This window comes from Jaculus jaculus, chromosome 14, assembly GCF_020740685.1.
Source record: "Jaculus jaculus isolate mJacJac1 chromosome 14, mJacJac1.mat.Y.cur, whole genome shotgun sequence".
Classification (NCBI taxonomy): domain Eukaryota; kingdom Metazoa; phylum Chordata; class Mammalia; order Rodentia; family Dipodidae; genus Jaculus; species Jaculus jaculus.
Genome location: NC_059115.1, coordinates 24,988,633 through 25,005,382, shown reverse-complemented (window position 1 = coordinate 25,005,382; position 16,750 = coordinate 24,988,633). Strand labels below are relative to the sequence as shown.

Sequence of the window (16,750 nt, the reverse complement as noted above, 5' to 3'; positions counted from 1 at the left end):
AACAAGAGGCCCTGTCATGTATACGTAAATACTCACACATACACATACAAGTAAATGAATCTTCTCTGGTCTTGGCTAGGCATGGTGGCACATGCCTTTAATTGCAGCACTTAGGAAGCCGATGCAGATCACTGTGAGTTCAAGGTGAGCCTGAGACTACATAATGTATTCCAGTTCAGCCTGGGATAGAGGGAGACCCTACCTCAAAAAGGGGAGGTGCTGGAGAGATGGCTTAGTGGGTAAGGTGCTTGCCTGCAAAGCCTAAGGACCCTGACCCATGTTCAACTTGCAAGCATGCAAGGTTGCACATGCATACAAGGTGGTGCACGCATCTGGTGATCAATTGCAGTGGCTGGAGGTTCTGGCACACCAATTGGCTCAGACTCTTTCCCTCATAAAAAAGATAGTCACCCACCTTCTAAAGCATGGGATGAGGCCAATAAGTGGTAAATTATTTGACAAGATTTTCACTCATGGAAGGTGAGGAGGATCCTGAAGGGAGAGTCAGAGGAGAAAAACAAAGTTGATGGCTAGAGAGATGGCTTAGTGGTTAAGGAACTTTACAGCAAAGCCAAAGGACCCAGTTTTAATTCCTCAGTACCCACATAAAGCCAGATTCACAAGGTGGCGCATACATATGGAGTTCGTTTGCAGTGACTAGAGGCTCTGGCACACCCATTCTCTCTATCTGCCTCTCTCTCTCTCTTTCTCTCTCTCTCTCTCTCTCTCTCTGTCTGTCTGTCTGTCTCTCTCTCAAATAAATAAATAACAAGGTTGATACATTAACAGCTACAAAACACAGAAAAAAAGAATAAGGACTTTTGAAGTAACCCTAAAAACAGAGATAAAGAACATAAGGGCCGAGAAGATGGCTCAGTGGTTAAAAGCACTTGTTTGCACAACCTGCCTGCCCAGGTTCAATTCCTCAATAACCACATAAAATCACATCATGTTGTACAGCAAAGGACACTGTGAATAGAGCAAAGAGACAACCTACAGAATGGGAGAAAATCTTTGCCAGCTGTACATCTGACAGAGGATTAATATCCAGGATATACAAAGAACTCAAAAACAGAACAATAAGAAATCAAACAACCCCACCAAAACATGGGCTATGGAACTAAATAAAGAGTTCTCACCAGAAGAAATACAGATGGTATATAAAAATCTAAAAAAGTGTTCTACATCCTTAGCCATCAGTGAAATGCAAATTAAAACTAACTTGAGATTCCATCTCTCTCCCATCAGAATGGCTACCATCAAGAAAACAAATGACAATCTGACATTTGCTGGGGAGGTTATGCACTGTTGGTGGGAATGTAATCTGGTAGAGTCATTGCGGAAATCAGTGTGGAGGTTCTTGAGACAGCTAAAAATAGATTTGCCATATGATCCAGCTATAGCACTCCTAGGCATATATCCTAATGACTCTTCTCACTATCTTAGAGATACTTGCACAACCATGTTTATTGCTGCTCTATTCACAATAGCTAGGAAATGGAACCAGCCTAGATGTCCATCCACAGATGAATGGATAATAAAGATGTGGTACATCTATGCAATGACGTTCTATTCAGTGGTGAAGTAAAATGAAATTTGCAGGGAAATGGATGGATCTGGAAAGGATTATACTAAGTGAGGTAACCCAGGCCTAGAAAGCCAAAAGTCACATGTTCTCTCTTATATGTGGATCCTAGCTACAAATGTGTAGACTTGTGTGTAATTTGGAACCAATAATCAGTAGCAGAGGCCCATAAGCTAAAAAAGGCTATAAGAGAAGATGGAGAGGGAAGGTCTTAAGAGGATGGTATTATATATATGTAAGTAGAAGAACAGATTACAGGGAGGGGAAAGGCCTAAGCAAGGTCAGGGGAAGAGATTGTATAAAAGAAAGATGGAGGGGAGGGTCAATCAAAATTCAAGATATTCTGAATAAGACATATGAAAATCTACTTTTTAAAATAATGGCACATCCTAGCCAGGCGTGGTGGCACACGCCTTTAATCCCAGCACTCAGGAGGCAGAGGTAGGAGGATTGCCATGAGTTCAAGGCCACCCTGAGATGACAGAGTTAATTCCAGGTCAGCCTGGATCAGAGTGAGACCCTACCTCGAAAAACCAAAAATAAAATAAAATAAAATAATGGCACATCCAGAAGCCACAGATTGTTACTAGAAAATTTTCAGTGCCTGGGATGTGACACCTACCAGTGAGTCATTGGCCAGGGAGGTCTATGTTGTCTCCAAAACATTACAGGCTATTGCCAAGGCCCTTGGTTCCCTGTGAGAAAGAGATGGTAAGACCCTATTGCTGAAGACGTCACATGCTTGAGAGGCAAAGTCACTGAGAAATCAAGGTGGTAATGAGCAGAAATCCTTATCCCTGTAGCCCAGCACACTGAAATCTGGGAAAAGCTGCCCTGTATGCACTCTTATGGAAGACAGAAGCCATCAGTGGTGAAAACAGTGGACACTGGAAACCTCAAGTTTGGCCATACAGGCCAAATGTCTGAAGGAGCGCAATAGTGGCATGTCTGCTCTGGGGGAAACCAACTGCTCTCTAATTGGATTTAAGTCCTACTCTATGGGAGGGAATATGTGCCTGGTACTGAAAACCTAATCAAAAGCCTATGGCAGGAGAGGTCATGAGCCTTAGGGGTATAAAGCCTGCTCTTGTCTGGATAAATGTAAATATTACTCTCACCAAATTGCCTTGAAAGCACTACACTTAATGTTCATACTCATATATTAATGTTACTCTCACTTTTGGTTAGAGAAGCTTCTCTTTTCAGATGGCAGTGACCACTGGGATGGCCTAAAAGGTAGCATAGTGCTGAGAAGAAGGAACGGAGGAGTGTCCAGCACTGAAACATCTCACATCCTCCAAGGCTCAGGGTCCATGGCAGAAGAGGTGGCAGAAAGAATGTAAGAGCCAAAGGAAGGGTACCACTCCCTACATACAACTGTCCGGACAGAATTTGGCCTCCATATCCCAGATCTCACAGTGCCTAGCAATACCCACACAAGACCCTCATAATAGGAGAAAAAGATGATGACATCAAATTAAAAGAGAGACTAATGGAGAGAGGGAGGGGATATGATGGAGAGCAGAGCTATGAAGGAGAAACTAGGGGAAGGGAAGGGAGGGGAGGGAAATATCATGGTTTGTTGTCTGTAAGTATAGAAGTTGTCAATAAAAATATAAAAAAATAACATGATGCATGCATCTGGGCTTCATCTGCAGTGACAACAGGTCCTGGGGCATCTATATATACACACACTCTCTCTCTTCTTTCTCTCAAATAACATTTTTAGCTAAATTAAAGTAAAGCTGGAGAGATGGCTCAGCAGTTAAGACACTTGCCTGCAAAGCCTAAGAACCTGGGTTCAGTTCCCCAGTACTCAGGTAAAGCCAGATATACAAAGTAGCACAGGCATCTGGAGTTCATCTGCAGTGGCTATAGGCCCAGGTATACCCATTCTCACCCTACCCCATCTTTCTCTCAAAGAAATAAATACTTTTTAAAATATTTTTTATTTTTATTTGAGAGCGACAGATAGAGAAAGAGGCAGATAGGGAGAGAGAGTGAATGGGCACACCAGGGCCTCCAGCCACTGCAAATGAACTCCAGACATGTGAGCCCCCTTGTGCATCTGGCTAACATGGGTCCTGGGGAATTGAGCCTCGAACCGGGGTCCTTAGGCTTCACAGGCAAGCGCTTAACTGCTAAGCCATCTCTCCAGCCCCTAAAATATTTTTTTAAAAAAGAAAACAAAAGTAGCAGGAACAGAATCTGGTACTAATTTTCTATGCAGGGGTAAAAGGGAGTTTTGCTACTAAGCTTGTCTGCATAAGCAGCTAGAGACTTCCACCTCTATAATCTGAAAATGGAGAAAAGACCACAAATCTGATCTATAGAATATGGTAGACAAGATGTAATATGGACACATGATGTTTGATATTTCAATAGCCCTTATGAAAAGATGTCCAGCTGGATAATGGACATGTTGTCTACAACATGGGAGGGATCTAAGTTAAAGCCAAAGATGGAGGAAGAAGGGCACTGGTGACATCTCAGTGGGAAAGAGCCCTTGCTGTGCAGGCAGGAGGGCCTGAGACTGCTTGTGTTTGAGTCACAGCACCCACATACCCAAGTTGGGAATGGGGATGATGAGATGAGAGATGGCTCAGCAGTTAAGGCTCTTTTCCATAAAGCCTAAAAGCCTGAGTTCAACTCCCCAGTACTCACATAATGCCAGCATCTGGAGTTTATTTGCAGTGGCTAGAGACCCTGGTGTGCCCATTTTCTCTCTTTCTCCCTGCTGGGCATGGTGGTGCACACCTTTAATCTTAGCACTCAGGAGACAGAGGTAGAGATAGGAGGATCACTGTGAGTTTGAGGCCATCCTGAGATTACATAGTGAATTCCATGTCAGCCTGGGCTAGAGTGAGACCTGACCTTGAAAAACCAAAATAACGATAATAATAATAATAATGTTGAGAATGACTGAAGAAGATACTGGAACATCAACCTGTGGCTTCCACACACACATATATATAAACTCACATGCACCCACCCACATGTGCACACACGTGAGTACACATACATACGTTCATACACATATGCACATGAAAATATATATGGAGCTCAAAAGACTATACTTACAGAAATATTTATTTAAATTTTATCATTATTCCTTATACAATGAAGCATAACAACTACTTATTTAACATTTAAACTGTATTGGGAATTGGAAGTGATTCTGAAATGACTTAAAACATATGGAAAGATGGTACAGTTTATATACAAATACTGTATACACGATTCCACATGAGGAATTGGAGCACCTATGGATTGTGGTATCTATGAGGGTTCCTAGAAACATCCCCTATGGACACCAAGTGCTATCATTTGAATCCAGAATATGCCCCCCACCCACTTCACTATAGAGATTAGAAGCAAGATAGACTTCTTTTGCAGGTAGTTAGCCAGGGACACAGGCCAAAAGAACACAGAGACCCACCTGCCCTGGCGATAGTAGAGGTCAACTCCAGTCTGACTCAAGATGGTGATCAAGAACAGCTCCCTGAGCCAGATGCACGTGTCTGGAGTTCATTTGAAGGGGTACTAGGCCCTGAAATGCCCATTCTCTCTCCCTCTCTCTCTCCTTGCAACTAAATAAGTATTTAAAACAAACGAACAAACAAAAACAGCTTTCTGGTCCTTCCTCCGAAAGATCTTTTGAGGGATGTTTTCCCCCTACCAGCAGGTTCTTCTGAGTCTGCACTCTTCCTTTACCCACCAACCAATCAAAGTTCTCCATATACATTTGGACTTGGCCAGTAAGGTTCATTCCAATGGATGTCTAATTTATATCCTCAAGGCTTTAAGAAAATCCAATCCAAGTCGTCACACAGCAGCTACCTGCTCAGGAGCAGCTTCCCAAAGTCCCATCTTGGGAGCTTTCCTGCTTTGCTTCTACTTTCTGCTGTACTCTCTTAAATCTTTTATAACCAATCCTTCACACAAAGTAGTGTCAGTTCTTTGCTAGACATAAGACAACAGCTGGAGAGCCTCTGGCTTGGGTGATTACAGTGACCCACACTCTAACCCCTAAGCTACTTCCATTGAAAGCCCAGAGGTCCTTCATAACTCTTTAACTCTAGTAACACTTAAGCACTGGCTCACTAAGCATGATGTTTCTAGAAATGAAGTAGTTAGGAAATTTACTAAGTTCTTACCCAATCTATATAATCAGAAAATTCCAGAGCAAGTGAATGAAAGGCTGCTTTGAATTATAGCAACAGAGAATTATAGACTCTTAAACAATTTTCAGACTTGAGCTAATTTATGGACCCAGAACTCCTTGAGTTCCTTGAGGGAGGCCATGTCCCCTCAAAGAAAGGTCCTGACCTAATTCTGAAAAGTTTTAATATCAATCTCATTCCCATCCTTCTTCAAAGGGACCAATGGTCTTTTACTAGGGTAACTGCATAGGAGGAGAAAGGAAATAATTAGACCTTTCACAGCCTACTAGACACGGCCTCTCAATTGACATTGATTCCTGGAGATGTCAAACAACATCACAGCCTTCCAGTTAAAGTAGGGGCTTTCAGAGATCAGGGATCAATAGAGTTGTGGCCAAAGTCCAGTTTACCATGAGTACAGTGAGTCCCTGAATTCATCCTATGGAAGTTTTTCTCAGTCCCAGAATGCATACTTGGCATAGATATATTCAGAAGTTGGCAGAATCTCCACATTGGTTCCCTGACCTGTGGACTGTGGGCTATTGTGGTTGGAAATGACAAATGGAAGCCATTAGAGCTACCTCTATCAGGGAAAATAATCAAACAAAAACAATATGGTGTCCCTGGAGGGACTGTAGAGATTAATACCACCATAAAGGACTTGAAGGATGCCGAGATGGTGGTTCCCATTCCAATGGATGTCTAATTTATATCCTCAAGGCTCTAAGAAAGCCTTTTTTGCCTGTTCAGAAGACAGATGGATCAGGGAGAATGACAGCTGATTATTAGAAACTTAATCAGGTACTGACTCTGATTGCAGCTGCTGTACCAGATATTTCTTTAACTTGAACAGAGTAACACATTGCTTGGTACCTGGTATGAAGCTACTGACTGTACAAATGCTTTCTTCTCCATACTGTGCATAAGGACCACCAGAAGCAATTTGCTGATGTGGCAAGGCCAACTCCTTTACTCCTTTACCTCAAGGGTCTATTAATTCTCCATCCCTGTGTCATATCTTCATTCACAGGGGTCTTTATCACCTGTCCTTCTACATCCCATTGGTCCATTACACTGATGACAGTATGTTGATTGGACTAAGTAAACAGGAGGTGGTGACCACTCTAAACTTGTTGGTATAGCATATGCAATTCAGAGGATAGGAAATAAATACAACCAAAATTCAAAGGTCTTCTACAACTGTAAAATTTTGAAAAGTCCAGTGGTGTGGGGCATACAAAAATATTCCTGGGGCTGGAGGGATGGCTTAGCCTAATGACCCAGGTTCTGTTCCCCAGTACCCATCTAAAGCCAGATGCACAAAGTGGTGCAAGCATCTGGAGTTTGTTTGCGATGGCTGGAGGTCCTAGTGTACCCATTCTCTCTGTCTCTCTTCTATGTCACTCTCTACTAGCAAATAAATATTTAAAAAAAATTCTTCTGAGGTGAAGGATAAATTGCTGCACCAGGCCCTTCCTACTACCAAGAAAGAAGCACAAGGCCTAGCAGGCCTATTAGGATTGTGGAGGCAACATGCTCCTCACGTGGGGGTACAACTCCAGCCCCTATAGCAAGTGACTTGGAAAATGGCTACTTCTGAGTAGAGTCTGGAGCAGAAGGCTCTTCAACACGTCCAGGTTGCTGTGCAGACTGTTCTGCCACTCGAGCCACATGGTTCTGCAGACCTGATGAATCTTGAGGTGTGAGTGGCAGGCAGGAATGCTGTACATGTGGTATACATGTGATCAGGCCTGAGCAGGTCCTAAAGGCACAAGTAAGTCACATACAGAAGCTGCCCAAATGCCTACGGTTCCTACTCCTGTTACAGTACCTTCATTCACAGGTATGTGCTTATGGCCTATAGTTGCCCTGTGACTGACTAGGGAAAAGACTAAGGCATAGTTTATTGATGGTTCTGCACACTATGCAGGCATCACCCAGAAGTGAACAGCTGCAGCATTATAGCCCTTTTCTGGAATAACCCTGAAGGACAGTGGGCAAGGAAAAATCTTCACAATGAGCAGGACGTCAGTGTACATGGCTATATGCTGGTGCACTTTTCTTGGAAGGAAAAATGGTCAGATATGAAAAGGTATACTGATTCATGAGCTGTAGCAATGTTTTGGCTGGAGGGTTGGGCATAGGTATTCTTTACCCTAGTGAGGCAAAGGCATTCCATTTACAGAGCATCCCATGATTCTGCTGACACTGGTGGAGAAGAGGAACACCTGCCCCTGATCTCGGAACGCTGAGAGCAGTGCTTGTGGTATCTATCTTCCAGCTGCTTTTTATTTTTTTATTTATGAGAGAGAGATTGGGGGAAGAAGAGAGGGGAACATACCAGGGCCTCTAGACACTGTAAACAAACTCCAGACTCATGCACCACCTTGTACATCTGGCTGATATGTGTTCTGTGGAGACAAACCTGGGTCCTTAGGCTTCATGGGCAAGCAACTTAACTACTAAGCCATCTCTCCAGCCTTTCCAGCTGTTTTTGTCTCCTGCTTCTGAAATAAGGAAGTTGCTGCCTACTCTGTTTTGTACAAACTATCATCTGCATAAACTCTGCCTGAATCCTGTACACTGGGATGGCCTAATAAAAATCCTGTGAGATGCTGACTTCAGCATTCCTGTGCAGACATCACCTGGAGTCTCTGGTTCTGTTGCATCCCTTAAGTCTCAGCCTCAGCTCCTCGGCACTGGTCATTCAGGACCTACAACAGGCTCAGGTGGCGCCAACAGTTAGGGACTTCAAGGAACATAATTGGAAACATGGTGAGAAAAACATTTAGAGGAGCTAGGCAGATGGCTTGGGGGTTAAGGTGCTTGCTTGCAAAGCCACAGGACCCAGGTTTGATTCCCCAGGACCCACATAAGCCAGATGCACTAGGTAGCACATGTGTCTGGAGTTTGTTTTCAGTGGCTAGAGGCCCTGGTGCACCCATTCTCTCTCTCTCTCCCTCTCTGTCTGCCTCTCTGCCCCCCTCAAATAAATTTAAAAATATAAAATATTTAGAGAAAGGGTAGGTGGATGAATCTCTCCAAATGGGCAAAGAACATAAAGGTATTGTGTCCCATGTGAATGTTCATCAAAGGTGACCTCAGCAGAGGACTTTAATCAAGTTCAGTGGATACCAGTCACCTTCTTTCCTAGGCCAACACTGTCACTGCCCAATAGGCCCATGAACAAAGTGGCCATAGTGGCAAGGGTAAAAGACATGCATGGGGCTGGAGAGATGGCTCATGGTTAAAGGAGCTTATGTGCAAAGCCTGATGTCCCAGCTTCATTTCCCCAGCATTCATATAATGTCAGATGCACAAACTATGCATGCATCTGGAGTCTGTTTGCAGTGGTAGGAGGTCCTGGTATGCCCATATTCATTCTCCCTGTCTGTCTGTCTCTCTCTATTTCTCAAAAAAGCCTTCTTATATCTTAAAAGAAAACCAAAAAAAAAAAAAAAAAAAGAAAGAAAGAAAAGTAGCCAGGCATGGTGGCACATGCCTTTAAGCCCAGCACTCAAGGGGCAGAGGCAGAAGAACTGCCATGAGTTCAAGGCCACCCTGAGACTACATAGTGAATTCCAGGTCAGCCTGGGCTAGAGCAAGACCCTACCTCAACCCCCTCCAAAATAAAAAAGTTATGCATGGGACCAACAAAATGGGCTTCAACTCACTAGGGACACCACTGAGTGCCAAGCCTGCCAGCAGCAAAGATCAACCTGGTGGCAGCTTGACTACACTGGACTCCTTTCTTCACGGAAAAGGGAGTGTTTTATCCTTATTGGAAAAGACATTTATTTTGGACTTGCCTTTCCTGCATGTATTGCTTATGCCAAAACTATCACCTGCAGACTTATGGAATGCCTTATCCACCATCACGATATTCCACATAGCACTGTTTCTGACTGAACCTGCTTCACAGCCAAGGACATGTGGCAGTGCGCTCATGCTCATGGAATTCACTGGTCTTACCATGTGCCCCACCACCCTTAAGCAGCAGGGTTGATAGAACACTGAAATGGCCTTTTTAAAAAATGTATTTAATTTGCAGGAGAGGTAGATAGAAAGAGAGAACAGGCATACCAGGGCCACCAACCATTGCAAATGAGCTCCAGACACCTGTGCTCCCTTGTGCATCTGGCTTATGTGGGTACTAGGGAACTGAACCTGGGTCCTTAGGCTTCGCAGGCAAGTGCCTTAACCACTAAGCCATCTCTCCAGCCTGCAATGGCCTTTTAAAGACCACTTAAAGACCTTTTAAAGACCAACTGGGTGGCAATGGCATGGAGGGTTGGGGCAGAGTTTTCCAGAAGGCTGTATATGCTCTGATCTGACATCCAATAGGTGGTACTGTTTCTCCAATAGTCAAGATTCATGGGTGCTTGAACCAAGGAGGTGGAAATGGGAATGGCGGCGCTTACTATCACCCTAGTGGCCCGCTAGCAAGCTTTTGCTTCCTGTTCCTATAAAACCTTATGCTCTGTTGATCTAACAGTCTTGGCTCTAGACCAGGTAGTGATTCTGCCAGGGGCACAAAAACATTCCAGTGAACTGGAAGCTAAGATTTTCTCCTAGGCTTTGAGGTTCTGATGCTGTTCAGTGAACAGGCTAAGAAAGAAGTTATAATGCTAGCAGGGTGACTGACACAGACTACCAGAAGGAAACTGGGCTGCTCCTCCGCAGGGGAGGTAAGGAGGAGTATGTCTGGAGTGCAGGACAACCTACTGGCACCTCTCCTCGTGTAGTTACTATGCCCCGTGCTTGAGGTCAATGGGAAATTACAACAACCAGTCACGGCAGGGTGATAAATGGCCAGACCCTTCAGGAATGAAGGTGTGGGTCATGCCTCCAAAGAATGGCTAGAAGAAAAAAGTGCTTACAAGTATCAGCAAGGACCACGTGACCATTACAGAAATATGAGCATTCCTGTCCTTGGTCTCACTCCAGCCCAAGCTGACCTGGAACTTACTCTGTAGTCCAAGGCTGGTCTGGAACTCACAGCAATACTCCTACCTCTGCCTCCCTGTCCAATTTTCTTATTTGTGTATATGTACACATATGTTAGAAGATACTTATGCTTTCTTTTCTTATTTCTTTACCATGGAATATAGCACCTGAGATATTAGTAGTTAAGTGTTGTTAAATTGTTGTTGTGGTTACAATGCAAAAATTTCCCAGTAGGCCTATGTGTTTGGACAGTTGGTCCCCAGCTAATGATGCTGTTTGAGAAGGCTGTGTAGCCTTTAGGAGATGCTGCCTTGCTGGAGGAAGTGTTTAGTTTAGCCTGCTTTCCTTGCTCTTCCCTGTTGGAATAGTTACTCTGTTACCATTAGATGTTAGAAGGATGTAGTTTGTTTTCTCATTTTACAGGGGTTCACAGTTAAGGGTTTGCTTCAAGTCTCAGAAGATATTTTGGATTTATGAACAGTGTTGGAACTGGAAAAGAAATTTTGAAGTTGGACTGAATGCATTTTGCATCATGAGCTGCCATGAACTTATGTGGGTAAGGGGTGGAATGTTGTTAACATGTAAAATGTCCACCACAGGCTCATGTGTTTCAACACTTGGCCCCCAGATAACTGGTAAGGTTACTAAACCTTCCAATGGACCCTTGATGAAGGAAATGGGTCACTGGGGGGGCAGGACTTGAGTTTTATAGCCAGGCCCCACTTCCTGCTCATTCTCTCTTCCTGACAGTAGGTGCAATGTGACCAGCCAGCCTACTGTTCCTGCTACTATTTCTCTGCAGAACCCTGATACACCATTTATCTTATTTATGCACATTTTTCTGAGGCTAAATTTTACTTTTTCAGTTTTCTCTATTAATTTCTTAACCCCATAAACTTTTAAGATACAATGGAAAACAAAGTGAGGAATAACCAAACAACTCACCAGAGGGTCATTTAGCTCTTGTTGCTCCTTGCAGTACAAGGAGTCTGGAAACATAGCTGTGAGTCCAGACAAAACTGGTGCAGCTCACTCCTATATTCTTCCACTAAGAACGATTATATGTGTGCTGAAAAGAAGAAAAATCCTTCTTGAGAAGAGTCCTTTATATTTCAGGCATGAGTACCAAAGTCCTCATTAAGATGCACCCACATTCAACTAGTTGATAGAGATTGGAAATATAATTCACTTAAGTGTTAATTATAATACCTATGGCTGGAAAAATGGCTCAGTAGTTAAGGTGCCTCCAAAGTGTAATGACCCAGGTTTGATTCCCCAGTAACCCTATGTTACACAGAGTGACACAAGTATCTGGAGTTTGGTTGCAGATGCTGGAGGTTGTGGAGCACCCATTGTCTCTCTCTCCCTCCTTCCCTCCCTCCCTCTTTTTTCTATTCTTAAAAATAAACAAATAAACAAAAGTAACTCTCATAGGCCACGCGTGGTGGTACACGGCTTTAATCCCAGCACTTGGGAGGCAGAGGTAGGACGATTACTGTGAGTTCAAAGCCACCCCGAGTCTACAAAGTGAATTCCAAGTCAGCCTGAGCTACAGTGAGACCCTACCTCAAAAAACAGAAAACCAAAATACGCTCTTCTACTTAAAGGTAAAGGTGCATAAGAAGTTACTAACCACAGCAGAGAAGTAGGAGAGACCCGAGTATCTACAGACCACAGAAACAGGCAGAAGTGGCTCCAGCAGTGGAGGCGCCAGGTCCCTGAGGCTGCAGTAACCAGGCTCAGCCTGAGCCACAGGAAAAGCCAGGTGAGGGGATTTTTCACTCACACCAGCCTACTCACAAACTGTAGAAACGTGAAAGGGGAGGGCAGCAGGGACCAGGGGAGAGGCTGGTGAGGAAGAGGATCGCAAGGATCAGTGGGAGAACTTCAGCCACCATTCACAGCCTCCCCTTCTCCACCACCAGCGCAAGTACCAGCAAGCACCAGAGACCTGGGGAAGGGAGCTCACCTACACAGCACCTGGCACAGGTGATCAGAGCAGCGAACCACCAAGCCAGCCAGCCTACCTGAGCCCACAGCACAGCATAGCTGAGACCAAAGCCATCCCAAAAGAGAAGCTTCTCTTTTCAGATGGCAGTGACCACTGGACTGACCCAAAAGTCAACATAGTGCTGAGAAGAAATGATGGAGGAGTGTCCATCACTGAAACATCTCTATCACTTCCAAGGCTCAGGGTTCATTGTGGAAGAGGTGGAGGAAAGAATGTAAGAGCAGAAGGAAGGGTAGGACTCCTTACAATGCAACTGTCCAAACAGAAACTGGCCTCAATATCCACGACCTCAAAATGCCTAGCAACACGTTCACAAGACCCTCATAATAGGAGGAAAAGACAATGGCATCAAACTAAGAGAGGGACTAACAGAGGGAGGGAGGGGATGTGATGGATAGTCGAGTTGTGAAGGGGGATGTAGGGGAGAGAAGGGAATTATGGCTTATTGTTTGTAAGTATAGAAGTTATCAATTAAAAATTATACATTAAAAATACCTATTACCTACAGAATTTGCAATAATTAGTGTTCTACAAAGAAATAATTAGTAATTTATACAAAAGGAAGACATAGTATGCCCTCACTAAGATTAATGCTGTAGGGCTGGAGAAGTTAAGACACTTGCTGCAAAAGGACCAAGGTTCAATTCACCAGTACCCACATAAAGACAGATGCACAAAGTTTGCAAGAGCTAGAGGCCCTGGCGCACCCCTCTCTCTCTTTCTGCCTGAAAATAAATTAAAATTTTTTAAAATTAATGTTGTAGAAAGACACTTAGGATATATAAATTCCTTTCTAACTCATCAGAGATTACCACAAAGAACATTTCCAATTTGCTTTTTTTTCAATTAGCAATAATCGTACCTGGGACAAACCTTGTTGGCTATGATACTGTCCCTGTGCAAAGCTACCATTTGCTTTTTAAAATTCATGGAAAGTATGCCTTTTGCAACCCAACATTTTCACCTATAATGACACAGGAAAAGCTTCACACAATATTCATCTTTGTGGTAAACTGTTCCAGTAATGGTTCCCAATGAGTCATATCCCTGCACCAAGGCACACATTTAGCACTCAGGAACAATGACCTGGACTGTGCCATCTGACTTGCCTTGGCTCAGTAAATGTGACATAAACACAGGTTTGAAAGCCTTTGCTCACTGGTGCTTTGGGCCCACACTATGGAGAACCTGGACTATCCTGCTAAGAGACATAAGGTCTAGCCAAAAGCCAGCAAGTTAGTGGACATCTGAGTGACAAATCTGAAACCACCCAGCTTCAGTCAAGGCAGGACTAGGTTATACCTGTGATCCGAACAAAACTACTACAAAATGTCTAGCTGAACCTAGCTTTCTAAATGTGAGCACACAGAAGTTCAAACAAATTGTTGAGTACATCTGCCAGATGTTCTGGTAGCTTCACTATACATAAATGCTAATTAGCTTATCTTCTGTAAAAAATATTGTATTTATTTGAGAGAGAGAGAGAAATATAGAGGAAGAGAATGGGCATGCCAGGGCCTCTAGCCAATGCAAACAAACTCCTGATACATGTGCCACCTTGTGTATCTGGCTTACATGGGTACTGGGAAATCAAACCTGGGTCCTTAGGATTCACAGGCAAGCACCTTAACCACTAAGCCATCTCTCCAGCCCTAAACTCAATGTTTCTAAACAAAATTATGTAGGGGAATAAGTCTTGAAATTCAATCAAGTGAACATCACAGCCACATGTACAAGCAATGAAAGCCACTATGAATGTCAGCTCTGTAGACTCAGTGAGGTGGCTGGTCATATGCATCACTAAGAGATAAGTGTCAGGGTGGGAGAGATGCCTTAGTGTAAGGACCCAGGTTCAATTCCCCAGTACCCACATAAGCCAGACACACAAGATGATGTATACATCTCGTGTTCATTTGCAGTGGCTAGAGGCCCTGGCATGTCCATTTTCTCTATCTACCTCTTCCTTTTTCTCTCGCTTTCAAATAAATAAAATATTAAAAGAAAAGTAAGTGTCAGACTGGGAAGATAGCTCAGTAATACTTGAGTTCAGGCTGGAATCCCAGCACGCCTAAGGCCAGATGGGAGGCTGAGTCAAATGAAGAGGCCTTCTCAAACAAGGTAGAAGTCGAGGACATGACTAAGATTGTCCTCTGACCTCTACACTCAGGCTGTGCGCAGGCGAGCATGCGCACACCCGGACTGGGCCCCATCTGACAGAGTCCCCAAGCAGACCCTGGACAGAAGCCCGGGGATCTGTCCAGAGGTTACAGACCTACGCACAAACTGGAGCCACAGTCTGTCCATAGATAACCAGCGCCACCCCCCAGCCCCATCTTAGGCTGTGCCAGAACAATGGAAAATTACAAAGTTGCTAGGAAAGAGGCCCTGAGGTTGCTATGGTAACCCCCTTCTTGCCCAAGGGCATGAGGCAGCTGGTCCTGCCTGCTAAAGATAAGAACTGGTACTCAGTTTTAGAATTTCTCCCCCTTGTACACCCCCTCCCCACTTCCTTATGCCCACTGCAGCTGCTAACCTTCAGTATCTGCTTCTGTAACGCCCACTTGCTTGCTTGCTTCCGTTTTTGCTGAAACCATAAACAAGGACACACAGTGCTGCAGACCGGAGATTCCCAGGAGCTATCCGGACTCCTGACCTCAGCACGTGAATAAAGCTCTTTTTCCAGCCAGTTTGGTGTCAAGTCTATTTCTGCAGGGGGTATCAAGGCCACAAGAAGCCACTTGCTGACTGGCCGCTCCGGGAGACTAAAGTAACTGCAGACAGCTTGCAGCTCGGGACAGCTTGCAGCTCCCACGCCCTCACTCCCCCCTCCCTCATTTTGCAGCTAGTACATCCCTACCCCCAACCCCAATGCTAATAAAACCTCCCAGCACAGCCCACCCTGGCCAACACACTCTTGTTTCCAGGGCCATCGCGCCACGGGAACCTCTCAGGCCCGGCACTCTAAATAAAGCCTGCTCTTTGCTGATGAGATGTCTACCAGTTTCTTTCTTCCAAACTCGCCTCCAAACTTTCCTTGCAGCAGCTGCCGCGCAGAGCTGTCTCTGGAAACAAGGTCCAGGATCCAGTTCTGCAATCTCAAACCAGGAATGCTAGGCAGGCTACAGCAGGAGACGAGGCACATCACTTGAAGAGACAAGAGGAAGCCCCAAAATGGACTGCACCTCGCACACACATGACAATTCCGGGAATTTGGGGGCATTTCACTAGAATTGTCACTGCGTCCATTTTATGGTGGACAAGCTGAATGTCACCGAGGTGAACAGCAGGGTACCTGAATGACAGAATCGGAGGGTAAAGGTACAGCTCCCACTCTCGCAGTCCGCTCTCGGGGCTTCTGGAAGCGCCTTCATACACCTGGAGGCAGACACTGGCCTCTGGCAAAGCAATCGTGAGACCCGCCCGGGGCGCCCCTTCCCTGGCCTGGGAACCCACGTTCCAGGCCGTCCAGCCACGGCTCCGCCCGCAAACCATCCGCGTTTCAGCTCTCGGGTCCGCCGAGGCCGGGCCTCCTCTGCAAAACTCGCATCACCCTCCAAGGACACAGAATTCAGCCCCAGAGACCTCAGAGCAGCATCCAAGAGCTGTGGACCCCGGAATTCCCCAGCAGAAAGGTTGGGACGTGGACTGAGTAGTGCGCATGCGCAGAAGAACTTGCAAAAGCCTTTGCTACGGTCCTGAGCTGAACCCCTGGGAAAGGAGACTACATTTCCCACAAGCCTCTGCCCTGACTTTTGCATCTAAGGCAGGACTTGAGTTTAGGTTGCTGACCCAGCCCCAGAGCCCAACTCCTGAGTTGGTACTGGTTAAAACTTCATTGATTACAAACACCTAAATTAAACATCTGAGCTAAATATCTTAATAGACATTTATTGCCCACCTTTATGTTTGCCTAACATCCTTTCAACTCTTGGGTAAAATCCTTTTTGAAATGTGTAAGCTAGGTGTTGGAGAGATGGCTCAGCGGTTAAGTCGCTTGCCTAAAAAACCAAATGACCCTGGTTCAAATCTCTCGTACCCATGTAA

At 44.8% G+C, this 16,750-nt stretch overlaps 1 protein-coding gene across 8 annotated transcripts in view; it reads right to left on the bottom strand.

The window, feature by feature from the left end:
• The window catches only part of LOC101596083 (zinc finger protein 717-like), a 51,401-nt gene extending 35,058 nt beyond the window's left edge, over positions 1–16,343 (bottom strand). For 4 of the 8 annotated variants that reach the window (XM_045133895.1, XM_045133896.1, XM_045133889.1 and 1 more), the window contains exons 1-2: positions 15,999–16,343; positions 11,641–11,764 (exon numbers count right to left, since the gene is read on the bottom strand). In XM_045133895.1, coding sequence (XP_044989830.1) covers positions 11,641–11,694 — 54 coding nt within the window. In that variant the 5' untranslated portion in view covers positions 11,695–11,764; positions 15,999–16,343. Of the gene's footprint in view, positions 1–11,640; positions 11,765–15,239; positions 15,263–15,998 lie in introns of those variants that run through there. The other 4 variants (XM_045133894.1, XM_045133892.1, XM_045133890.1 and 1 more) reach the window with 3 other exon arrangements.
• Between the last annotated feature and the right edge of the window lie 407 nt (positions 16,344–16,750).